At 40.6% G+C, this 27,095-nt stretch overlaps 2 protein-coding genes across 2 annotated transcripts in view; both read right to left on the reverse strand.

Annotated features, from left to right (window-relative positions):
- dyrk1b (dual-specificity tyrosine-(Y)-phosphorylation regulated kinase 1B) overlaps positions 1-11,777 on the reverse strand; it is a 47,626-nt gene extending 35,849 nt beyond the window's left edge. The window contains exon 1 of the mRNA XM_032517710.1: positions 11,084-11,777. The gene's annotated coding sequence lies outside the window, so the exon portion shown is untranslated. The remainder of the gene's footprint in view (positions 1-11,083) is intronic.
- Positions 11,778-12,495: 718 nt separating this feature from the next.
- fbl (fibrillarin) lies at positions 12,496-20,390 on the reverse strand. Its single transcript, XM_032517712.1, has 9 exons — positions 20,266-20,390; positions 18,413-18,547; positions 17,621-17,752; positions 17,253-17,347; positions 16,851-17,021; positions 16,317-16,449; positions 15,937-16,049; positions 15,492-15,637; positions 12,496-13,489 (listed from the first exon to the last, which is right to left on the reverse strand). Exons 1-9 carry the CDS (start codon positions 20,273-20,275, stop codon positions 13,465-13,467), a joined length of 960 nt encoding a protein of 319 aa, XP_032373603.1. The 5' UTR covers positions 20,276-20,390; the 3' UTR covers positions 12,496-13,464.
- Positions 20,391-27,095: the final 6,705 nt, after the last annotated feature.

Here is a 27,095-nt window from a genome sequence, read left to right on the forward strand (position 1 = left end):
CGTTATTTTTGTTGCTATGAACATGTATAGTGTCAATTACCAACAACTAGCATAGCTTTAGCTCAACAGTCCGACCAATAATCACTTATATGATTTCAATTTGTCGTATCTAAACAAAATCAACAGTGCTACACCTTAAAACCTTAGCTAATGTTAGCAATGAATTGGGGTAAAACAAAGAAACTTAAATTATGTAAAAGAAATGGTCAATGAGACAATTATGTAATCATTGTTACAGGCCTAACTGTAGTCAGGACTGGAGTGATCCAGCTTGGCTCAAAGACCCAAAGAAAGTTATGTTGGTTCTTCACAGCACAACTTTTTCCATATTTTAGTAAATAAATGTAAGTTCAGCTATATTAATGCCATTTTAGCAACAATTGGTAGAGGGAATAAACAGCTAGACCCCCCACAACAGGTATACCTCTTTAACTGAGAATTAAGTCATCCTCTGATTGTTGATGAGTTTTAGATGTATGTAGTCCAACTCTTCTCACTCATCACACAGCACATGATGACAACAACATGGTGCATCTCATACCAACACGTCCAATGAAAACAGAAACCTAGTGCTTCATTAGCTTCACCCCTGTTATAGCAAAGGGTTCAGTTGGGTCACTGTTCTGCTGTTACAGCCGGTCCATATGAGACTATACACAGCTTTGGTCCAGCTGTAGTCAGGACTGGAATAACACATGTACACACACACACACACACACACTATACAGGCACTGTTGCCAGGCGAGACATGGTCAGGTTCAGCATGAAGCCCAGAAATAGAGTCCCAGTAAGGACAGGTGGAAGGGTCACATGCAACAACCCCTTGCCCAAATTACCCCCTCACATCCAGAGAGAGAGAGAGAGAGAGAGAGAGAGAGAGAGAGAGAGAGAGAGAGAGACCTGAAGGGAGAATAAAGCCAGTCGAGCTCAGAGGCTTGACCAGAAAGTGGATGTGAAATCTATGACATCACAGTGTCTCTAACAGGGCCGACTGGTCCTAGACTTATATACACTTCACACTGGTTGACTGGAGACATTTTGTCTAACTTAGCACACATTTGAGGCCCCCCCAATTTAATTTCACCTCAGCTGCCTTCTTAATGATGTTAAACGATGTTGATCTGATTCATCATACGTTTAGATTAATGAATAGGATAAGACATGTATTGGTTGGAATTAAGATCAGGTCTCTGTACAAAAGGATTCTCACAAACAAAAATTAAAAAAAGAATATCTTAACTCCACTAACAAGTTTTTACAGTGCGTTCAATCGCATCTTTAGTTTGGTTTCAGTTTATTCACGAGTCATCATCAAATCAATTAAACACAATTTCCGACTTGACATCTCAGTCTTCTCAGCAGAGGCGTTGGTTCAGTTTTCATGGAGATAAAGACAATTTATTAAAGATCACGTACCAAGATTTCTGCTGTTCCTGTGTAGACTGATGCTCTCAACTACTTTGCGGGGACTCAAACCAAAACAGGTCTGCTGTGGATGCTAAGCTTTTTAGGGTTCTTCTAATCACAATTTAACAACTTAACGTTTTTGGAAACCACATTTTTCTTTGGAGTTTTTTTATTTGAAGATTATTTTTGGGGCACGCTAGGCCTTTATATGACGGGACAGATGGAGACATGAAGAAGAAAGAGAGGGGACTGACATGCAGCACAGGGCCAAAGGTCGGAGTCGAACCCCGGCCCGCTGTGTCGAGGAGTAAGCCTCTTTATATGGGCCCCCGCTCTACCAACTGAGCTATCTGGGCGCCCTTCTTTTGAATTTTTGTAAATCTATGCTGCAAGTTACAGGCGACCACTAAACTAAAGAGACAATGCAGACAATAACTGTGTTAAATACATGTTCCATTATAACTGACTCAAACTGGATAATAAAAGAAAGATCTGTGGCGTTCATTGAGTTTAACCTGAGCCAGACCAATAACAAATCACATCCACACAGGGATAGTAGTATGCAGTTGTTAAAACATAAATATCAATATATGACACATATGTATCGGATCAGTACTCGGTATCGGCCAACTTGCGTTTTACTATCTGAGTCTTACCACATTTTGTGCAACCCACTGTTTCTCCCATTATTAATCTCAGAAAACTCTTGGCTTGTGCCCACAGTTTGACTCGTTCTCCATTTTCATTAACATTGATGTCATGAATTTGTCTTTGAGCTGTCACCAACTAATACCTGAGGCTGAAAGGCAAAGATCTTGCAGCACACGCACACAGCTGTGAGGCTGTCATGGAAATATATGTATCGCGGCCAGGTGTGGTTCCAGGTGTGCTGTGGGCCGGCACACAGGTAGCCCATGCAGGGGGCCGCCCTCCACAGCCACCTCATGTCCATTGAACATAGGGAAAGGCCTCACCTGTTCACCTCTTTAGCCTCCATCTTTTTCTTCTCTGCTCACAATCGAAAACAAAGCTGCTGAACTAAGATGCTGCATAGTGTTTTTATTTTCCTCAATAAAAGATAGCAGCTGATAGCATGTAACCTCTCTCCTTATTGTTGCAGAGACACTTTGGTGCATTTGCTCTGTCAAAGTTGTAATTTTGCCCTGTTTCAAACAAAAGTTCCACAAATGGCTTTATGTAGTCAACATGGTGATGTCAACACTCGACGAGCTGCTTTCACAATTTAGACCTAGCCTGCATCAAATACAGCATGACCACACAAAAGCCCACTGGCTGAGTCTAACCAATGAAGAGTTGAGTTCTTTAGCAATCCGACCAGCTGTTGCAGTACCCTCAGGTATTTTGTTGTTTGTATATATATATATATATATATATATATATATATAGTAGGCTATATGCCAATGTTGTTTGTATATATTTATATAACATAATATATGTATATATAGAACACTACAGTATGCTATATGCCAATGTTGTTTTCAATTTAAAAGAAATTGCACAAAGCAAGCTGATCCACTTTTCATGTTGATAAGAGCTTTAAAAGGAGAAAAAATAATGGGACAAAAAGAAATAAAGGGACATTGAGAATCAATACAAATTTACGATTAATTGGGAGTTAACTATGACATTAATCGCGATTAAATATTTTAATCATTTGACAACATTAACTTTAATTTACAGTAATTCTGCCATGTTTGTATTGGAGGAGAGATGTGTTGAGTCAAAACAAGCGCACTAATTTCTCCCTAAAGGGATCCACAAATGACAAGTGTGCGTTGCTCCATGTGATAAGTGTGCCCAGGAAGAGGGGCAGGACCCTGATGTGAAGAAGTCTAACTGTGGGAGACGTGGAGGAAAGAAAAGGAACAGAATGTGTCAGAGAAAGCCAGAGATGGAGAGGTAGAACAGATATATTTATCCAAAAAGTCTCTGTTGGTAGCATACAAAGTTGTGCAGGCTGCTGCGTGGAACCAGATTCACAGACAATGATTCACGAAGATCCTTTGAAGGCAAAATGTGGCACACAATTGAAACGTATCAAAAGGGCCAGCAAAACATGAGCAGACAATCTGTTCTCTTTCTCTAAAGTTACCAGCTAACCCTCCTGAACAAGACATTTTTAGAGACCAAAACGTTCCAGTGAACTTTGCTGAAAGGAGAACACGCAGTTAGAGGGTCAAAGTTTGAGATGAAAACACAGACACCACCCAGGAACAAGTTGAGGTCTCTTTGAATGTCCCCCGTGTTAGCATAGTTAGTGTTAGTTGTGCAGTCAGCTGCATGGAACCAGATTCAAAGACAATGATGATGTTACTTTAAAAGCAATTAAAATACTCTATATTTTAGGAACAAGGGTTTCCATTATTGGGGGGATCTTACCAGGAATCCAATGGTACCAAGGAGGCAGTCAAGTAGCTGTTAGCAATTAAATTAATTGTAAGCTATTAAATCTATGCCAATGTACCTGTTAGCAGCTCCTTTGGAACCCATGGATGTACAGACAACTATCACTGGCCTACTGTGATACTTCAGAGTTCCTGACAACTTCTTCTATGATTTCTAAGCAGACATTCAAGTTAATGAATTAATTATAATACTAAAATTAAGTGTAAATGCCACTAAATATAGAGCCGTGTTTTCCCTGGCTTTGAGGAAGACTAAGGTGTGCGTGTTTGGCGGAGGGTTTAGGCGTTACATTTTTCAATTATAAAAAAAAGAAGCAATTTCTCCTTAAATTTTGTGTCTCTGTGGTAATTTGGCGTCTTTTTGTAGTCGGTTTGTGTCCATTTGTGGTAGTTTTGTGTCTCTTTTTCACATTATTGTGGACCGTTATTATTACCATACCTGTGTCATTGGAAACGTTGGAGCAGCTTAAAGACCAAACCTGTTAAGAAGACCAACTACAGTCATTATATGTGAGAAAAGTCTTTTAGTTACATTCATTTGACTTAAAAACCCAGCAGCCATATGTGTATCTTGTCTGTTCGGCCAGATTTGACAGTCTGAGAAAGTCTTGATGCAAATTGAAGTAATCTAAGGCCACGTCCACACATAACAAAACAATGTCTTATTTCCCCGTCTTCCCTGGCATCGTGTCAAAATATTTGCGTCCAAACGGATCCATTTATAAATGACTCAACACTCTACTTCATGTTTCTGCTACAGAAATTCCCTACCTAACGGTTTAGAGGCGGAGCATGCTCATAAAGCTCGCTCGCTGTATCCAACAGACAGTGGATTCTGCCCTGGTAACCCTGACAGGCTCCATATCTCCTCCAGCAGGAACACAAGCACCTAGTCCACCTTGTTGTTGCTATGAGACGCCGTCGGGGGGTAAGAGCTCGGAGGCTAGAGGTCAAGGGGTGTGGCGATGACATCATCCATACACAAGTATGCAGCTTTGACGTCCAAACAAAGTCGCTAGGGTGACGTTTTTAAAAAAAAATGTCACCCTGGGACCAGGTTTCAAATAAGTGTGTCTTAATGCGGTGTGTCTACAGGATTTGTTTGGACGATGCGAAACATGTGCACCAAACAGCCTTTCCGTGTGGACGGCCCCTAAAAGAACCCCTGCTGACAGTGTAGATAAGCCGGCGTAGCTCCAATAACTAACTTCCCTTTGTCTTCAACGACCAGCATGCACCTGACCTTTCACCTCACGCAGTACCTTTGTCTCACGCCTGTCCCTCCACCTCCCCCCCCAGCTCTCCCACACCCACCTGGGGAGGCATGCAGCATCGTTTGAAAACCTCTGCTTTAGGAAAGAAACGTATTGGGTCTCTCATTTCAGTAGTTTGGGGGTTCCGATTGCTTAAGTTATTTTCCCATTTTTGTTTTAGAACAAGGTTATGCAACAATTTTATTTTGATAAACAACAGTTAAAGTATTTGAATGGAATATAAAAGCACACCTAATTGAAAAGCCGTAGAATGGTCGGGAGGACAGTTTGTGGAGACCAAACTCTTGGGTCATACTGAACAGCATGCATAATGATAGTCGACACATTAATCCTCCAGGTTTAATATCCTGATCAGACGCTGTGGAGGGAGGGAACCCATCCACGGCCTGTCATGGTGCCACTGCAGCCTTTTCTGTCCAGTTAGTTCCACGCCAGCCCCAAAGCATGTGCACACCTGGAGAGAGTGCCAGGTGTGTGTTTGCTCTCTGAGGGGGTTCTGCCTGCACAGCAACACCCAGCCTCCCCACTCGCCCTCCCATTAACCCTTTGTGTGTGCCATGAAAACATTGTGTTAGAGAATAAAGGTATGGCTGTATGCAGCGTCAGGCCAAGAGTTTTCTGCCTTCTAGGGGCGCCTGGGTAGCTCACCTGGTTCAGCACTGCGCCCAATGTACCCCGGTTCAGTCCTTGCCGCGGCGGGTTTGCTTCCAGCCTGTGGCCCTTTGCTGCACGTCATTCCCCCTCTCTCCCCATTTCATACGGCTGTCTTGTCTAATAAAAGGCATAAAATGCTTTTTAGTGGCCGGGTTAGCTCAGTTGGTGGGGCGTTTGCCCCATGGTGGCTGAGTCCTGCAGCAGCCCGGGTTCCAACCTGCAGCCCTTTGCTGCGTGTCCCCCCCTTCTCTCTCCCATCTTTCCTGTCTATACACTGTCACTCTAAAATTAAGGGAAAAGTCCCAAAAAATAATCTTCAAAAAAATATATTGTCTTACAGATTCTATTGTCATTTTGTTGTTTTAATGAGAATAGAAAGATATTTTTTATCTAACCCTAACCCACATAAACTAACAAAAACTCTGATTGTATTACACTAATAATACACTTACAAATATCCTGAAGCAGGGCAAGGGGTTTGCAGCTAGCTACAAATGTTGCACAAGTGCAACAGTTGGATTCTCCTCTTAGAGTAGTCTGACTACAACCTGGCTACTTGTGCTGTACTCTAGGAGTGTCAACGGGCGTGGACGGAGGATAGGATTTAAAAGCAGTTTATTGAAATTAAATCCAGTATCAAATCTGTATCATTTTGGTATTTCCTTTAGTTGGCTGAGAAGGCAGAATTGCTGCAACCTGAAAATTATGAGATGAAGAGCACAATATATGACTTGATAATTGAATCGGATACATTTACATAACAGCTGTAGCCTACTGTGCTTCACAAGCTAGGTGTTCCAAAGGTCCTGATTCACAACTATGGAGTGGATCACAGTCAAAGGTTGCTAGATTCTTGAACTGGCGTGATCCGATGATCGTTTCTCTAGGAATGTGTGTCCCTGAACTACAAATACACAATGACACACCGGCAGTCGTACAGGGGTACTGGTGCAATGAAGTGTCTTTTCACTCACAATCTTTAGGCTAAATACAGACAGGAGCTGCAGAGAGCTCAATAACCACAGCCAAACTTTTCATTTTAGCCATTACAGTATTAACATACAGTAAATCAGCCACATCTGATCTCATATTTTAAAATGAGAAGCCTGTTACAAGGTTCATAAATACTTTATGTATACACTAGATTGTAGTTGTTCTAGGAACTTTTCAGCACATCATTTAGTAGTATATATATATATATATATATATATATATATATATATATATATATATATATATAATTACTACTAAGTGATGTGCTGAAAAGTTCAGTATATGTATAAAGTATTTTAGATCACATTTCCGCCTGTGACCTGTGTATCTGGATGATGACATCTAATTGCATTAACCCTTCTATTAATCAGTACTTTTCATGATCTCAGTATGATTATGATGGGCAGAGTTAGGTTACTTTGAAACTTGTTTTACTTCAGACTGGCGCCAAACTGTACAGGTGTCATTTATACCTGGCTTTTACCTGGTGATCTGAATTATACCCCCCACCAGATGTGGTGTGGCTGATGCGGTAATGGAGCTTACCCACTGCTAGTACCAGATCTACTCGGCAGTTTGCTGCTATGGCGACCAGCCACGCTCGCCTCACGCATGAGGCGGTACTAATCTGCAAAAGGAGAAAAAGGAGGACGGGGCACCGCGGCTGAGTCGAGTAGGTACCATTAAAGGAAAAACGCCACTAGTGACGCCGCAGGAAACTGCCGTGACCTAATGCAACACACACACACAGAACGTGGAAGGTGCGTTTGAATCTCGGCGTATGGCTGGTTGCCAGAAGACACATTTAGTTTCTAAGGAAGCTAAAACACCGCTGGATAAACTCCTTAAACACGGCGGGTTGGTTCAGGACCACACCCCCCTCTAGCAATGATGACGCAGTGATTAGTGAGGATTCTCTCCGACCAATCAGCAGCCTGCAGGTTCTCACGTCACCTTTTGGTATCGCCTCAGACGGAGGTGGTACTACATAAAGTAAGTACCTGTTAGCAGGAACCAGGTACTTTTTAAATCATAAAGGAAAACCCAAAGAGGTGAGTAGAGTCGAGGCGAGACAAACCGGTACCATGTAGTGGAAAAACGCCAAAAGATATCCAAAAAGATCACAGGAGACCGGAGCTGCTTCATGGTTAAGCCTATCTGTGGAACTAATGTCGGCTCAGTCTGCTACAGTGTACAGCTGTGTCATGAAGGGGTCTTTGGTTGTCATTAGCCTTTGACACTTTCAGATTTCTTAAGGGTCTCCACTCTCCAGCAGCAGATTCAATCAGAGGCTCTTTTTTAAAACATATTACTAACATTCAGGGAAAGGAGCAGCGAAGCCAACGGTCCTACTGAGCAGTGTTGGAGGAACGTCGGCATCACAGTAATCCCATTACTTTGAGCGGTGACTACAAATGTAACTGATTACCCTTTTTGAATTTCAGAACACAACTTCTCCTTTCTTTTGTCGTGATTGTCAGAGCAGCCTACTCCCTGATGTTTTCCCCGGGTTACGATCCAACGTCACCAGACCTTAAGGCAGCGAAGCGTAGCTGTGACTCCACCTATCGGCGGTAGACTGCCGCCGCACGCATCGGCCCACAGCGGATGCAATCTGGGCTCGCTGTCCTGGAACGATGTTTTTACCTGTGGACTTCATTTTACTCTGCTAAGAGAGTATTAAAAATGGACTACTACTTTTAATTAATACTAATTATAGTAATAATGACTATTACTAATTACTATAATTTTCAGTAACTTGCTAATAAGTGAGGCAAATTTTATTTTTTTGCCAAGTATAAAACTAGCTACATAAATAAATTTAGAACTAAAACTACTCAAATAATCAACTGGTAATTATTTTATTAATCCATTAACTGTTGCTTTAGGATTTGTTTTTATAGAATAAATCTATTAGGCTAATCAAGCCAATAAATAGATTTAAAACCAATCATTTTTTATGATGGTTCAGCCCAATCGCAGAGCAAGCTGAGGTTATGTTAATACACAGATCTGACTATTCTGTGATTAAACGTTTCATGTATTCACATAATTTAGCCTGTAGGTTCAAACTATGTAGTTAATTGATGCAGCTTTAAGTTTCCTTATTCATTTGAAAATGTTACTCTTTTAAAATTAGTTATTATCAGTAGTAGATGTTACAAAAATGTGATGAGCACACATTTTACAGAACATTGGAAAATTCAAACTTTTCATAGCAACTATTGACATCGAGAGGGAGGGTTTTAAAGAATTATGGCCGTTGTATTACTGTGCATTATTTATGCATCATGATGAAGACCAAAAATCCGAACTTGGTTTTACGGACAATCTTTACACATCTTAGTCAGCCACAAACCACAATTTCCAGATAAAATAGGCTGCATTATACAAAATGATCAATATTAAGAGAGGGCATGACTGCACCTCAGGTCAGTGGACAGATGTGAATCAGATCCACTTTAAGCAGCAGCTGAAGAAACAGCCGCTCAAGTTGAAAAAGTTTCAGCTGGAGAAACCCAGGTTGTAGAGGGACAGGAGCAGAAAGGAACCGGACCATGACGAGAAGTCGAGGCTGAAGAGCAAAATGAGTGACACCAGAGTTCCAGGTAAGTTTTGGCCTGATAAGTCTATCAGAGTCTAACGAAAATTGAAATTGGTTTATCAAAGCTGTCACACATGGTCTGAGTCAGGGAACAAGTCCATTGGCTGTTTGAGGCCAAAAGACACCGACAGCAAAACCACTCCAACGCGAGCCAAAAATGTACTTAACATTGTGTCAGTGGGATGGAGCGTTATCTTGGAGCGAGGGAGAACACTGAAAGTCTGGCACTGATCAGAGCCACTCCTAGATGCTTCACGCTCTCCGTGCACCCAGGATGCCATTGGAATGACCAGATCGGACTTGACATTGTCTCATTTCTTTACTTTGCAGTATTGCAAAGTATAAAATGGTGTAACCCTACAACTTGCAAGATATGGTGTTGAACTGATACTGAGACATCCAGCAAACATTCAGACTATTCCAGTCTAGTTTTGGTGCCAATTAAGAAATGTGTTTATCCTTTATCTGGTACCATACAGAATTAACATACCAAACAATATTAATTAAATCCTGTGTAGCTCAATGGAAGCGCAACTGTCTGGATTAGCAGTCAAATTCCACTGGATATATAGAGTCTGTAAGACACACAGAAGCCTCAACCTGAGGAAATGTGTCCTTTTTCCCTATCTAGAATGTCCATTATGGCCTATGTATGGCCTTTTTGATGGAAGATGGCAAATGACTCAACAGTAATGCAACTAGTGATTCAATAATGCCAAGCAGTCACATCGTTTGTGACAAACCTTATTTAAAAGATTGCAGACCACAAAACATTCTGCTGAGCACAGATAGAAAGAGGACCAGAGACAGAGGAGATGTCAAGATGTCTTCCAGCTGTGCATCACCACTGCTCTCATCATAGCCCTGTTTTTTCCTGGGAGCTGCCATCTCCCGGCAACTGACTGCCTGTGTCCCTCTACTCCAGGGCAGGGTAGGGGCTGGGGCTGATGCGGTAGCTAAGCTAGCCGCTAGCGTTAGCAAATGATTGCTGCTGCAGATCTGCAGAGGACAGTCGGGGGTTGCTGGCTGAATGCTTTGATAGCTGAAACCCTCGCCATCCGACCGCCACAGCAGAATCTAACCACATACTGTATACTGGAGGATATGAACAGCAACACATCCATTCAATCATCCCCCATCTCTGGTCAAATCCACCGGCATCCTCTGCCTTTCTCTGTGGTGTCGTGCGGTAACTCAGTCAGGGCAGGTAGCGATACCACTGCTACTGAAGCTGCCCAGACACACACACGCGCACACACACCGCATCAATCGTTCGCCTCTTTATGGACTTGCCAGATGGTTAGCTGTAAGACAGTCAGAAGGTAAACTAGGAGGGCAGGGGGCGGATAACCCTAACGGTAGACTTAGAGGACATTTCATGCTAGAAAACGGAGTAACGTTGTGTAGTCCATCATAACGATGCACGTCTCAGCTACTGTAGCTACGACAGCCAAGCCTTAGATTGTCTAACACGACCCATTGTCCAGCACCGCCGTTAACCTACCCATTTCCCCAAAGCCTGCCTTCTGCCCCATTTGCCACCTGAAAGCAGCAGCGGCGGAGGAATGGGGACACGAGGCCGGGTGACAGGGGCGACTGACATGATGCTACCAAGCCCTGATTGACTGTCACTGTGGCTCTAACACACACGCATTAAATAGAGGAACCAACTGGCCCCATTCATACATGAATATAAAAAGCAACGCCGACCGGCTGTGTCTTACCTCAGGCGGTGTGTCGAACCGAGAAGTTCCGCGTAGCAGCCATGTTCGGAACCCCTATATCCCTCCGTCCACACGAACCGAGCCCCCTCCCGCGGGTCAGTCGTCCCTCTTCCACAGCAGAAATCCAAATAAAAGGGTTGTAGAGAGATGATTTGCCGATACAATCCCGGTGAAATTAGTTTCCAGTAAAATGTGGTGTTCCTCCGGAGCTCAGAAAGCGGGGTGTCGATGGACACAGCTAGCCGTGCCTGAGGGGAGGAGGGCAGCCCGCCGCCTCCACCACGGACACTTCTACTCTGAAAACTTCAGTTACTTCTCAAATTTATTCCTCACATATATAAAAATTCTACCTTACAACTGCAGCGTGGGCAGTTGAACTCACACGCCCGTCAGCTTTTTTTTTTTTTTTTTTTTAATTTAAAGCTAACATTAGCTAGCCATTAGCTAGCATGCTAGCTGTCTAATTAAACACTGCCATTGTAATTTGGAGGAAGACAGTCCGCACACTGCAGGCTGCTTGGCGGGCAACGGCCAGCCGGTTGTCCGCTGGACAGTACAGGCAGCTGTGACGGCGCTATGAAGAACTATATGTGTTGTAGCGGGTAGGCACAGCTACAGCTAGCTCTCTGCTGGCTGTCAGCCCCTCCGTGATGGTAACATCGGTCAAAGGAGAGGGGCTGCATTGAGAGCGCACTCCCGACACCAGGCGAGCACGGCCCAGCGCGCTCCTGACACATTTACCACAAAATGGCTGCCATAACAGTCCACCACAGACAGTCACACGAGTAATTGCCGAAAGTTTGTCTTTAAATTATTTTTCATGTTAAAAAAACCTACCCGAACTCACGTTGAAAGATCAGTTCTGATTCAGTTTAACGGGAGCTGGCAGGTGACGGTGTACGGGAAGCATATGGCTACATTTATATTTCAACGTTCAACTGCAAAGCCAACGCACCGACAGCGTTCCCCACGCCATGGGAGTTCTAACTGCAGGTTTCCCTGATACAGCACAGGACATGTCCATCTTCTCAACAGGAGAGGCTGCACTATCAACGAGCCACTAAGGACCTGAAGAGACGGGAACTATTGGAAAAGACTGCCGTTACAGGAAGACCTTCAGTAAAGTTTTAAAACCAAGAAATTGATGTAATTAATTAGTTTAGTTAGTTCCAATGTTGTGTAGATGTGCAGTTCCCACTATGTTGGTAGCTATACAATGTTACATACCGTAGTCAAAGATTATGAGCCATCAAAAACAATTATAAACAATTTATTAAAACAAAGTTTACAGTTAAATGTCAAAACATACTGTTCTAAGCATAAATTGTTGAAAAATTACAACCATTCTGCTTTATACTCCGCCAACACAAAAGCAAGTGTGTGAAAAAGTCGCCATCTATATATTTGTCTGTACACACAGGGTCAAGTTTACCTCCTCACCACTAAACAAATCAGCCTCAAGGGTTCCTTACCTACAAAGTGTGGGTTTTGTGCCATTAGTACACCCAACATTTAGACAGTATATTTGGCCATACATAAGTTCTGACATAACTTATATACTAAAATAACTAGTTATCTGAGGTGTGGTATGTGGGGAATAGGGCTCTCCCTACCATTATGGGATTGTGCTACCTGGAATCAGAAGCAGCCTGATAAGGCAGTAATCAGAAGAGCAATTATGTTTTAGAGAGAAAAGATATTAAGAAAAGGTTGAGAAGCACAGATGAGCAACAAAATACTGAAATAAAAGTACTGACCAAACAAAACCTCACTCGAGTCTAAATCAAACCATGTAGTAGTAATTCAAACTTGCATAACAGCATAAAAGTCCTGTTTATCATATCTGTTGAAAATGCTCCTCAGGGTAGAAAGTACCTTGTTCACAAGGAAGCGGCATATGAATTCTTAATATTCCCACACAACTTATCTAAGGCTGGAGACACGGTACACAACTCTGGACTCCTGTCGTTTTACTTTCTAACAGTTGCACAGGAACACAGCCCTGTTAATCAGTTGTTTATGTACGCATCACATGTGCACAACAGATGTGAAGTAAGGCTGGTCCAACCAGACGTGAACCTTTATACATTATAAACCTTGTACTTTTAACATGATTTGCTCAAGTCTGTGGCTGAATGGGCCCCAGATGTTATGGAACGTGCTCCAACCTTACCAGGGCTAGACTAGCAGTTGGATGCTTGGTCAGTTAACGGTCAGGGGACTCAAAAGGGAAGCCAGCCAAATTTGACCCCGATTGCTCGTGATGCTTTCATGGCATGATAGGCAGGTGGCGGTGCAGAGTAGGGCAAAGGACAACACAAAGTATAAAAAGTAGATGGTGGTGAAATGGTAATCCGTTTCCCTGAGCCTCCGCCCACACTTCATTTCTTCTGTTTAGGTGGAGGTCTGAGGAAGGAAGGAAAAGCACACGTTAGTTCACATATGAAAAAGAGCAGGCTCTGTATGTGAAGAGCTGACCGCAGTGGTTTGAGTGGGTCTGGATTATTTTGTCAACCTTTCACCATAACTCAACTCTGGAACATTAGTAGGAAGGGGAAACACCATGGAGCAGCACCACGACCATTTGTTCCCAGCTGTTCACTTATTCCAATTTCACCATATTAAATGTGCAACTCAGTGGCTTTTAATCCCGTACAGGTCCCTGTACTCAACCTGGGTTAACCACACTATAGAACTAATGCGGATACTTAAACCCAACCAAGAGAACACAAAAGGTGAACGTTAAAATGATTACCCAAAACTGTTGTAAACGTCCACCCCAGTCTAGGTGTGCTCACAGTTTAAGCAAAGGAGCCCTTAGAGAGACGGAGCAGGGACCCCCTACAACATATTGTACAAATATAAGCTGCACATTAAACTGGGCCTACAATAATGTGTGGACGGCCTAAAGCCTTAATACGCACCTTTTAGTGCATGGAATACTAAGCTATTAAAATATTTATATTTATTCCGTGGTATGAAATGTATCTGTGATTTCTATTAAGACTATCAAATTTGTTTTCCCCCCTCACAAATAGGCTGATTTATATTTGCTAATGTCAGATTTATGTTGACATTTTAATTTTTGAACAAAAAATTGGTGGCCTCCTTGCTGTAACTTTGAGGTCCATGAAAAAATGACCAATTTTACAGGGATGAGTGCAGAGCTGCAGCCTGCCGTGTATACAATATTTATTTTATTAACCTTTACCCAAGAAGAGACTCATTGAGTTTAAAAATCTATTCCAAGAGTGTCCCAACCCTAAAGCAGGCAGCAGTACACACATACAAACAAACTGCACAAAAACAGCAAATCCCTCAAAGTTAACCACAATTCTAAACACAGGCAAAAGAACAGCCAGATGTGTCTGCCTTCAAGAGTTTTGAACACAGCATGGTCAAGAATGATAGTGTGACAATACATATTATCTTGAACAAACTATTTTGTAACCTATTGTTACAAACCAGAACAGACCTATTGTAATCCTGCAAGAGCCTTGCAACAATGGACTGTGCTGCACAGTGGGTGAGACGCAGCCAACAGCACAGGTTGAGTGCTCTAATCACACTTTGCTGCTACACTACCAATTTAAACGAGTTGTTTGATACCATGCATCTCTTGTCAAAATGTAACTTTGTAAACCACCAGCAGACGGCGCTGTAGTTAACACAGGCCCTGCTGCCATATTCAACTCAAACTGTAATCCAATGTTCTCACCTCGAGAGACTGCTGTTTTAACAATTAGTGAAACACAATATGGACCTTGTAGTTGAAAAAGGAGCCTCATACTAGAATGACATTTTTTCTCTTATGGAGTAAGTTCCTCTGCATTCAGAGATCGCGGGGAAAATGGCGGATAGCGTAAACAACTGCTAACGTGAGTTGATCAAAACATTTTAGTAAAATCTGGACACCAACAATGTTCCTAATGCTGAGTTCATGTGTAGAGCCCCTGGTGATACTTTGAGCAAAGTCTCATGTTGTGTTGAGACTTCTTGGTGTTTTATAAATGTTGATACTATCATAGTAGTGCCTCTGGCTCTCCCATTCAAAAGGCCATTTGACCCAAAAATGAGAATACAGTCAATCTTAAAAGTGACGCTTCCATCCCCATTGTAAATTTTAAACAAAAGTTTGACTTTATTACATTTCACAAAAGGTCCCTAGGTTGCATTTTGGCGAGAGTTAAGCATTAACATGAAGCAAATTAGTCCAAATGTGTATTTAAAAAAAAACCCACAATGGTAGCAGTTACCAGCAGTATATTACTATGCCCTATTTTCAGTCAACATATAGATAAATTACCGGTAGACAACTCTTTTAGGAATGGACCAAAAGTATTATATAGACACATGGGCTGAATACATTTTGCTGTTGAATGAGGTGTGCAGTGTGATGTTGGCATACCTGTAGATGCCCACCACCACTGCATGGTCTCTCTCGTAGGGCTCTAGTGTGAGCTGCTCCTGTGGTTTCATGTTCTCAGAACTCATCTTCTTCACTTCTGAGGCAAACACGGCCTCTGGAGCCGCTGTTGAGTCTATACAGTTAGCCTGAAGTAAAGGAGACAGAAGGACACACTTCAGAGTCTAACAGCTGATATTACACCCAACATGCAGCTCAAGAGGTCAGAGTAAACACTCATGTACGTGACATTTTACAGAAAGCAGCAATATTCCAAACAGTTTTTGTCCCCTAGTTTAATTCAGTCCTTTGAGTATGATTCCAATCTGATGATAAACAGAATTTAGAAATATTTTGGGCTTTCTGATCAGTCCAGTCTTTTAAAAATTCTCTCTAGACTAGGAAAACTGGAGGTAGTGCTTCATATGTTAGAGGTGCATTAGAGTACCTTGATGGAGATAACAAAGTGTCCTCCGTTCTTCAGGAAGTTGTGTGCGTTCAAAGCAACAATCCTCGTCTGGTCAGGCTGGGCAACATCAGCAAAAATCACATCTACCATACCTACAAAAAGGGATTCAGCTTTACTCTCTGCACACAAATTTATTAATGTTTGAGATGAGACTGGCGACTGCATTATGCTTCTTCCACTGTCCATTTTCAACAATCAGCAGATTCATCAAGCTACGTCGCAATCATGTCAAATTATCAATAAATTCAAGAGTGCATTGTGTCGGTCATTTGGTAATCTTGTATCCATGGATCAACATTTTTCAGGACAGAACCGTGGCCAATCTACCAAGTCTCCTGTTGTGGATCAGGACTACCTACCAACTAGCATGCGGTATTTGTGCGGATGGCGGGCGTCTTCAATAATTGGAATGATGTTGGTGCGTTTCTTTGCCACATTGAGAAGGTCACGGCCCGATCGATGGGAAAACTCCACAGCGTAGACCAGTCCTTCCTGTAACACACCAGACACAGGTTCAACATTAAAAAAACATTTGACTTACCCTCGGGAAAATCACACCAAGTCAAGGTTTCATTAACGCAGCATTAACTGTGCCTTTCAATCCTCTCCCGTTTAATTCAGGGTGGATTTCTCATTTTAACACTGATCCATCGATATTCTTGCTCAGCTTTCAATGCCTGTATTTACATGTTAAGTTATTGGCATGTCAATTAAAGTTGGTTTTCAGGATCAAACCATTAGAAAGTTATTAGAACCACATTGGGCCATTCTGAGCTTTAATCATTTTAAAACTTAAATTGATATTGTGTAATTACAGTTTAAAGTTCCCAGGACTGTTTGGTGGAAACGGGCCGCAGCTCGTAGAGGACAATTCAACAGTGTGTAGTACTCACCGGTCCAACAATGTCAGAAACGTGTGATACTGTGGTGCCAGATGCAGCTCCTAGGTACATGACCTTTGCTCCGGGTTTTATATGGATCTGGTCTACTCCCCCCAAGATGGCTGCTGCCAGTTTGGAGCGGAATGGATTCCAGGCTCTGTATTCAGTCTTAATCTCTCCCTCCTAACAGACAGTGTAAGAAAACAGAACATTTAACAAAGCCTGGCCATAGCACTAGAGCCCATAGCTGCTGATTTCACAACACTGATGCAGAGGCGTTCTTATGTGCAACAGAAAGATAAACATTTATGTAACTAATGGTTTTCACTGCAATAAAAAGGTTAACAATTAAAATCTTAATGCAATATTGATGTGGTACCTACATCGTGCAACCACTATGAACTACAATCTCACCTCCACACTCATCCTCTTCTCTCCATACACAGACTCTCCCACCACCATGTTCTTGGTCACCAGAGCGTCCTCCTTTCCTCTGCAGATGAACACTCCTGAGGACGGATGGACACACAGTTTGAATCTACAGACACCGGCAAATGTAGTCAGACACATACAGTACCACTTTACCATTCAAAAGAATTAGAAAGTGTAAAAACTTTTGACAGTTTACACTGCTACATCATTTTTACAAGTGTAACCACATAGTTCAAAATATTATCTTATATGAAAATAAAAATCTGGTAGAAGGAATAATTGCTAAACCTCTGACCCAAGCAGCAGCAGGGTTTCAGCAGCTAGTTATAACATATAATAACTATAAAAACCTTCATGTCTGTGTGGCTCCACCACAACTTTCCTCCCTGCTCCAAAGCCTCCTCTGCCCCCCCTTCCTCTTGGGGTGCCTCTGCCGCCACCCCGGCCCCGAAATCCTCCACCTTCTGGGGACCTGAATCCACCTGAAAAACACACCAATAGAGCCATGTAGGTTAACAGCAGAACCATATGTGCCCTGGTAATGCAAACACTCTTTAATGGAGGTTCTATTTAAAATGGGTTGAATTTAGAATTGTTCATTATTTTCCATAGTTCAGTCAGTTCTTGGGTTCAACGTGTTAATGCATGTATTCTTAAAAAGGGTAACGTGGGGTTTTTCCAAAATAGATCCTACTCCTGCATTGGGGTCTGGGTCTTTGTGATTGGTACAGTATCAAGTTCCTGGGTAATTGCGCACCTTCAGGTAGCATCCACAAAATGTTTTTTGCAGCCGGCAGGCTCCGATTATTATTTTAAGTGAAAATATGCTGGCTGTATACATGCTAAAAGTACTGATTATATACATAAAGTCTGGTTGATTTGGTGATTTGATTTTGGGGCTGATTCATGTTAAATAAAAAATCTCTGTAGGGATCTTAGCTATAATGTCAGACACAAAACAGCCCCTTTAGTAGACACATTTGCCCCATGTTCTTACACGGCTACTGTTTACGGCGTAGCTCAGTACTGACCAATTTAAAAGATTGTTCTCAACATTAGTCACCTAAGGAGGAAATAGGGTCCCGGTTAAAAAAGAAAATACCCTTTAAAAAAAAAAAAAATCTGGTTGTGCATGATCTCACCTCTTCCTCCTCTGAATCCTCCTCGTCCTCCCCGGTCACCGAATCCTCCACGTCCTCCCCGGTCACCAAATCCTCCTCGTCCCCCCCGCCCTCTCCCTCCTCCTCGATCACCAAATCCTCCCCGAGGACTAAACCCTGGAAAACAAACAGTGGGTTAAGAAACGTCAGCAGGGCCTGCATATGTAGCTAAATGAGCTGATATGCACCTCTTCAAAAGTCTAACATGTCGGGACTACACAGATGAAGTCCACACTCTGTTTGGGCTGCTGTCCCCCCCTTCATGATGCAGTTGCAGCAAAGAAGTCATTGCTGCATAAAGGACTTTAGGCCCCCCCTAAAGGAAAATCACCACCTCCACAATGATAAGAATTGTTTTCAAAATCTCTGAACATAGTTAAAAGCTATTTATCAGACAGCCATTGGACACCAGAACATAAACTTGAATAGGGAGCTAATCTCAGTTTTACCATCCAGAGTCAGCCTGTACCAGACTCCCAGTGACCTTAACAGTATTGAAACCCCTTTTTTTTTTACTCAAGCATCATTTATATAAAATTGTCAGAAATAACAGGAAAGATTTCTATAGAATAACGTCTTTCCTTTAGGTGGACCTATCTTGCTTACTGCCCCCACAAAAGGCCCATTCTTAGTCAGGAAAACCCCTGATTACAATTACATGTAGTAGGTAGAGGAACTAAATCCATGTGACACTGCAGAACGATGCACTGTAGTGATAGAACCCTGCTTGTATTTCAAGAGTAACAGATGTGCCCAAAGCACACCATGTGGTCATGTTCTTTGCAGAGCCCATTAGATTAAGATTGTTAAACATCTATTGGTTACTTCCATGTCTGGGAGCTAGCGAGCATGTCTGTCCTCTGGCTTCAGTTCGAACCAGAACCTACTGTCTGCCGTGTGAACAACATGAGACTGACCTACACGGACCACCGTGTTCCAAAGCAGCTGTAAAAGTGACCCGGGAGGAAGGCGGACATTACGGGGAGACGCTGAATAGCAGCGAGCATCGTTGGATTTAAGTGAAGTGGGCAGGAGACGAAATAACGAGGCCGCTCAGCCTTTATGGAACTGGATACTACGCAGCATGTAACCACGGCTGCTCGAGCTCTGTATCATTTTAAGGTCTTTCTGCTTCACTTTAACTTCTTGTTCACAGCACAGAATCTGATACAAAGTTCTACGAAGCGTACCATCAGGCGGACTTACTTTAAAGACCCGCGATATCTCCTCCTCGGATAACAGACGGTGTGAACACCGACCTACCGTCAATACAAACACACGAGGTGGTTCCTACCAGGCTAATGCTAGCTGGAGCTAACGTTAGCCTCGTGGCACAAAGTACAACAGCAGCGTCGTTTAACATCTCACATGTTACCCCGTGAACAACTCATGCGTAGCTATACTTATTCACTTTACATAAAACAGGTTGCTGGTAAACGTGACGTCGGAGGGCTCGTGGTCAACTTGACTTCAAACGGAGACTGGAGCACGTGTGTTATGGACTTCTTAACAGTTACGGCGGGTATTCGTGGCACAACCACCTCACCATGGCCTCTTCTTACGCATTACCGTCAACGTACCTCGGAAGCTCCAGTCGTTAACATTAACGGAGAAAGCGTCCCCTCACCACTCACGTGGCGGCACTTTTCTCTCCGGTGTAAGAGCGGTCTACCGTGAAGTAAACGGAGCAGCATGGCGGCGTAGGCCAAGCACACATCAGCCCCTTTAACCTCAAACACACCACGGGAAGACTTACTAACACATATTTAACCATATATACACATATATACATACACATATAAAGAGTTATATTAACACGGCCGATTCCACCGTACCTGGTCTCATGTTCTCTGATGTACGGCGTTCCACGGACGCTGCAGCGGGACTCCGGTCCTTCTCCTCTGAACAGACACGCGCACTGTGGTCACACGTGCAGCTCCCGCACTCTTCTTCTGCTGTTCAGTCGCTCGTGTTTACGACACATTAGCGCCACCAGCTGGTGGATAGGGCGCCTTTTATTACCGAAGGTATGTATGTATGAATGGTATGGATCATAGACTGAATATTATTAACGCTCTATGGTATGGATCATAGGAATGATATATATTAACGCTCATGGTATGGATCTAGACTGTTATTGGAGGATCATAGACTGTTATTATAAAGCTCCTATGTATGGATCATAGACTGTAATTATTAAGCTCATGGTATGGATCATAGACTGTTATTAACGTATGGTATGGATCATAGACTGTATATTATTAACGCTCTATGGTATGGATCATAGACTGTATAATTGTATGGATAGACGGTGATATTATTAAGCTCTATGGTATGGATCATAGACTGTATTATTAACGCTCTGTTGGATCATAGACGTATATGTAGGATAGACTGATATTATTAACGCTCTATGGTATGGATCATAGACGTATATGTATGGATCATAGACTGTATATTATTAACGCTCTATGGTAGGATCATAGACTGTATGTAGGATCTAGACTGTATATTATTAACGCTCTATGGTATGGATCATAGACTGTATATTGTATGGATCATAGACTGTATATTATTAACGCTCTATGGTATGGATCATAGACTGTATATTGTATGGATCATAGACTGTATATTATTAACGCTCTATGGTATGGATCATAGACTGTATATTGTATGGATCATAGACTGTATATTATTAACGCTCTATGGTATGGATCATAGACTGTATATTGTATGGATCATAGACTGTATATTATTAACGCTCTATGGTATGGATCATAGACTGTATATTGTATGGATCATAGACTGTATATTATTAACGCTCTATGGTATGGATCATAGACTGTATATTATTAACGCTCTATGGTATGGATCATAGACTGTATATGGTATGGATCATAGACTGTATATTATTAACGCTCTATGGTATGGATCATAGACTGTATATTATTAACGCTCTATGGTATGGATCATAGACTGTATATGGTATGGATCATAGACTGTATATTATTAACGCTCTATGGTATGGATCATAGACTGTATATTATTAACGCTCTATGGTATGGATCATAGACTGTATATTGTATGGATCATAGACTGTATATTATTAACGCTCTATGGTATGGAGGCATTCACTGGAGAGAAAAACAACTGCAGTAGTGTAAAGGGAGAGCTGGGTGTGCTGCTGCTTCTTAGGGTTTATTAATCAAAGTTTCAATGATCGATCCATAACAGTGGAAATTACATGTATCAGTTCAATTTAATTCACTTTATGGAGAAATAAATTGGAAGGAAATTTGGCTAGTTGGAGACAAATGTTGCTTTAATAACAACGTTAAGGAGGTTTCCTTTCCAATCTTGCATAACATACTGTAGTATATCCAGCAAAGACATCAGACTTAATATTAATATAACACTTTAATACTTTAATATGACAAGGCAGTTAAGACTGATTTTGTGTTTGGTACATTTCTCATCCCATGATGCATTGATTTGATTTTAATGTGTATCATAACTTCTGTTTGCTAGTTGTTTGTTTATGTACCTATGCTATTAAAACAAGACAGAATCCTTCATAATGTCAAAATATGAGTCTAATTAATAAAATGATTTGATCAGTTAACCCCCAGTTTTCCTCCTTTGCCCAGTCGGTAATCCATGCCGACAGTAAGGTAGTGGGACCCTAACGGGGCCTCTTACATGAAGGGATTGGATCCTGTCTGTTTAGGGTCCATGTCTGCCCCCCCTGTGGTCTGCTCTTCTTTGTTGCTGCCCTCTGCTTTGAATCTAAACTAAATAATAATAACTAATTAACTTATTCTGGTCTGGGTCTAGACATCTTTTTCTAGTATGATGGAGTATGAGGGCCGCCAGTCAGAGATGGGGATGGATGAATATTTCATCGCCATTCATCTGGCGGCCCTTCTCTCAGCGGAGGGCGCTCATAGACTGGATATTAACCATATATTAACCATATGTTAACCATATATTAACCATAGGTGGTTAATATATTGTACTAAGGATTGTCATTAATTATATGTTAATATATGGTTAACTAATGTTTAATTGGTTTAATATCCCATCTATGAGCGCTGGTATATAGGATTATATATGGTTAAACAATGATGGTATAATTATATTTTTAATATAATGTTAATATCCATCTATGAGCGCTGTAATAATATGGTATATGGTTAACATATGGTTCATATGTTAATTCCATACTCTATGATGCATGGTATATATGGTTATCAATATACGACTTAATAATGTTTAATATGGTTAATATATGGTTAGACATATGGTTAATATATGTTAAATCCAGGTCTATGATATGGCTGTTAATATATATGTGTTTACAATTAACATGGTTAAATATGGTTAATATCTGGTTAACATATGTTAACAATGGTTAATATAGGTTAATTCCATCTATGAGCGTGTGTAATATATGGTTAATATATGGTTAATATATGGTTAACATGATGGGTTAATATCCAGTTCTATGAGCGCTGGTATATATGGTATATATGTTACATATGGTTAATATATGGTTATATATGGTTTTAACATATGTTAAATATGGTTAATATCCAGTCTAGAGGCTGGTAATATATGGTTATCATAATGTTAACATGGTTAACTATGATGGGTTAAATCCAGTCTATGAGCGCTGGTAATTATGGTTAATATATGTTAACATATGGTTGACAATGGTAATATTGGTTAATATCCAGTCTAATGAGCGCTGTTAAATTGGTTAATATACGTGGTTAACCTTATGGTTATATATTGTTCCATTATTGGTTACAATGTTATAACAAAAATTTAATGGTGTAATATATGGTTACTATAATGGTTACCTATGAGCGCTTTAATATATGGTTTAATAGATGGTTTATAATGGTTAAATGTGTAGGTTATCATTTGTTAACAGATATGGTAATTAAATTGTTAATAATGGTTAATATGTGTTAACATATGGTTTAATAATGGTTAACTATGGGTTATATCAGTCTATGAGCGCTGTAATATATGGCTAATATTGGTTAATAATATGGTTAATATATGGTTAATATAGGGTTAATATACCGTCTATGAGCTGGGTAATATATGGTTAAATATATGGTTAATATATGGTTAACATATGGTTAACATATGTTAATTTATGTTAATATCCAGTCTATGGCGCTGGTAATATATGGTTAATATAGTGGTAACATATGGTTAATATATGGTTAATATAGGTTAATATCCAGTCTATGAGCGCTGTTAATGTATGGTTATATATGGTTAATATCTTGTTTACCATATGTTATAATATGGTTATCTCCAGTCTATGAGCGCTGGTATATATGGCTAATATATGGTTAATATATGGTTAACATATGGTTAATAATATGGTTAATATCAGTCTATGAGCGCTGGTAATATATGTTAATATATTTGTTAATCTATGGTGTAACATATGGTTAATATATGGTTATATCCAGTCTATCATGAGCGCTGTAATATATGGCTAATAATGGTTAATATATGGTTAACATATGGTTAATATATGGTTAATATCCAGTCATGAGCGCTGGTAGATATGGCTAATATATGGTTTAATATAGGTTACATTGGTTAATATTGTTAATATGGAGTCTATGGACGCTGGGTCATAGATGGTAATATATGGTTAATACATGGTTAATATATGGGTAAACATATGGTTAATATTGGTTAATACCAGATATGAGCGCTGGTAATATATATGGTTAATATATGAGTTAACATATGGTAATATAGGTTAATATCCAGTCTATGCGTGTGATATATGGTTAATGGTTTCTATGGTTAATAATGGTTAATGTAGTATGGTTACAATATGGTTAATATATGGTTAATATCCAATCTATGAGCGCTGGTAATATATGGTTATATATGGTTAACATATGGTATAATGGTTAATATCAGTCTATGAGCGCTGGTAATATATGGTAAATATGGTTAACTATTGTTAACATATGTTACATATGGTTAATATGCCATTCATGAGCCCATCGCTGAGAGAGGCCGCCAGTGAATGGCGATGAAATATTCATCCATCCCATCTCTGGCGGCCCTCATATCTCCATCAACTAGAAAAAGAGTCTAGACCCGACCAGAATAGTTAATTAGTTATTATTATTTAGTTTAGATTCAAAGCAGAGGGCAGCAACAAAGAAGAGCAGACCACAGGGGGGACAGACATGGACCCTAAACAGACAGGATCACAATCCCTTCTGTAAGAGGCCGCCTTAGGGTCCCACTACCTTACTGTCGGCATGTGATACCGATGGGCAAAGGAGGAAAACTGGGGGTTAACTGATCAAATCATTTTTTAATTAGAGACTCAATTTTGACATTAGAAGGATTCTGTCTTGTTTTAAAATAGGCTCAGTAACAAACAACTAGCAAACAGAAGTTATGATACACATTAAAATCAAATCATGCTCATGGGATGAGAAATGTACCAAACCAAATCAGTCTTAACTGCCTTGTCATATTAAAGTATTAAAGTGTTATATTAATATTAAGTCTGATGTCTTTGCTGGATATACTACAGTATGTTATGAGCAGATTGGAAAGGAAACCCCTTAAGGTTGTTATAAAGCAACATTTGTCTCCCCTAGCCAAAATTTCCTTCCAATTTATTTCTCCATAAAGTGAATTAAATTGAACGATACATGTAATTTCCACTGTATGGATCGACATTGAAACTTTGATTAATAAACCTAAGAAGCAGCAGCACACCCAGCTCTCCTTTACACTGACTGCAGTTTTTTTCTCTCCAGTGATGCCTCCAATACCTAGGTATAATATTCGTCTATGACATGAGCGATTATAATATACATTCTAATGATCCAACCATACAGTCTAGAATCCATCCCATAGACGTGATAATATCAGTCGCTATGATCCAGAACATAGAGCGTATAATATATACATTCTATGATCCATACCATAAGAGCGTTAATACTATACAGTCTTAAATGATCCATAACCATAGAGCGATTTAATAATATACAGTCTATGCCATACCATAACGCGTAATAAGTATCAGATCTATGATCACATACCATATACAGTCTATGATCCTACCATAGAGCGTTAATAATATCAGTCTATGATCCATATGAACAGAGAGCGTTATAATATTCAGTCTATGATCCTACCATACATATACAGTCTAGATGTTCACCATAACCCATAGAGCGTTAATATAGATACAGTCTAGTGATCACAATAACATGGACCATAATAGAGCGTATATAATATACAGTCTATGATCCATGACCTATATACAACAGTCTATGATCCATACCATTAGAGCGTAATAATTAATACAGTCTAAATGATGCCATACAAATATAGCAGTCTATGATCCATGAACCATAGAGCGTTAATAAATATCAAGTCTATGATCCATGAATTATGATACCACAAACGTTAAAATATACTATGCAGTATCTAAGTCCTATGATAACCAATAACCATAGTAGCGTTAATATAGTTACAGTCATAGTTACAATCATTATAGGAATCCAAGCCAGGTGAGATGCGTTGAGGCGGGGAAAAGGCTAAGTCTATACCATACATATAATTATAATCGCATGACCATAGAGCAGTTAATACATAACAGTCTATTTCCATGATATACAATATGATCACCTAGAGCGTAACTAAGAGTCGTCTATAGATCCATACCACATAGGAGTACGATATAAGCTAGTCAAGTATACAGTCTATGATCCATACAAAGCAAATATACAGTCTGGTACATTAACGCTATGAATCCATCCATGAAGAGCGAGTTAATATATACCAGCCTAAATGATCATAAACCATAAGAGCGTACTATAATATACGCAGATTACTAGTCCATACAATATACAGTCATAGATCCATCCCATAGGACGCGTTAATACATAATACAGGATCGTTATGTCCATGGACAATATACAGGATCATAATGATTCACATACACATAGAGGTTAAGATATAATCATTCGAATGACCATTACCAAAAGAGCGTTAATATATCGGTCTAATGATACGCCATACACAAAGATACAGTCTATGATAGCACATGGGACCAGATAGCGTTAATATGGTATTTCAGAAGATCTAAATGATCCAATAAAAGAAAATACCATGAGGATGGCGTTAAAGTAATAACTATCAGAAGGATTTCTGGGTGAAAAGAAATCCTATTATCCATGGAAAAACCAATAAAGAAGCGTTATAATATAACAGTCCTATGATACCATATCATAAAAAGACGAAAAGGAGCGATTTAATAATACCGTCTATGAGCCATACCATAGAAGCGTTAGAATAATAATTCAAGGGAGATCCGTATGATCAATACCCCTTCATGACATACAAATACCAATACGGTACTAACTAACAGAAGGGCGCCCTAATCCAGACCAAAACTCGGTGGGCGCTAATAGTGTACGTAAGGACCACTTCGACGACTTGGAAGGAGACACAAGCCGAAGAGACGTGTGTGCGGAAGGGAACATGGTCACAACGTCGGAGACCACAGGCGCACACGTGTCTGTGTATCAAGAAAAGAAGGAAGATAGGTATAAGGGGACGCGGACGGAGATCCACGCGGTGAGCAGAAACACGGGCG

Source organism: Etheostoma spectabile, chromosome 6 (genome assembly GCF_008692095.1).
Source record: "Etheostoma spectabile isolate EspeVRDwgs_2016 chromosome 6, UIUC_Espe_1.0, whole genome shotgun sequence".
In the NCBI taxonomy this organism is placed as follows: Eukaryota; Metazoa; Chordata; class Actinopteri; order Perciformes; family Percidae; genus Etheostoma; species Etheostoma spectabile.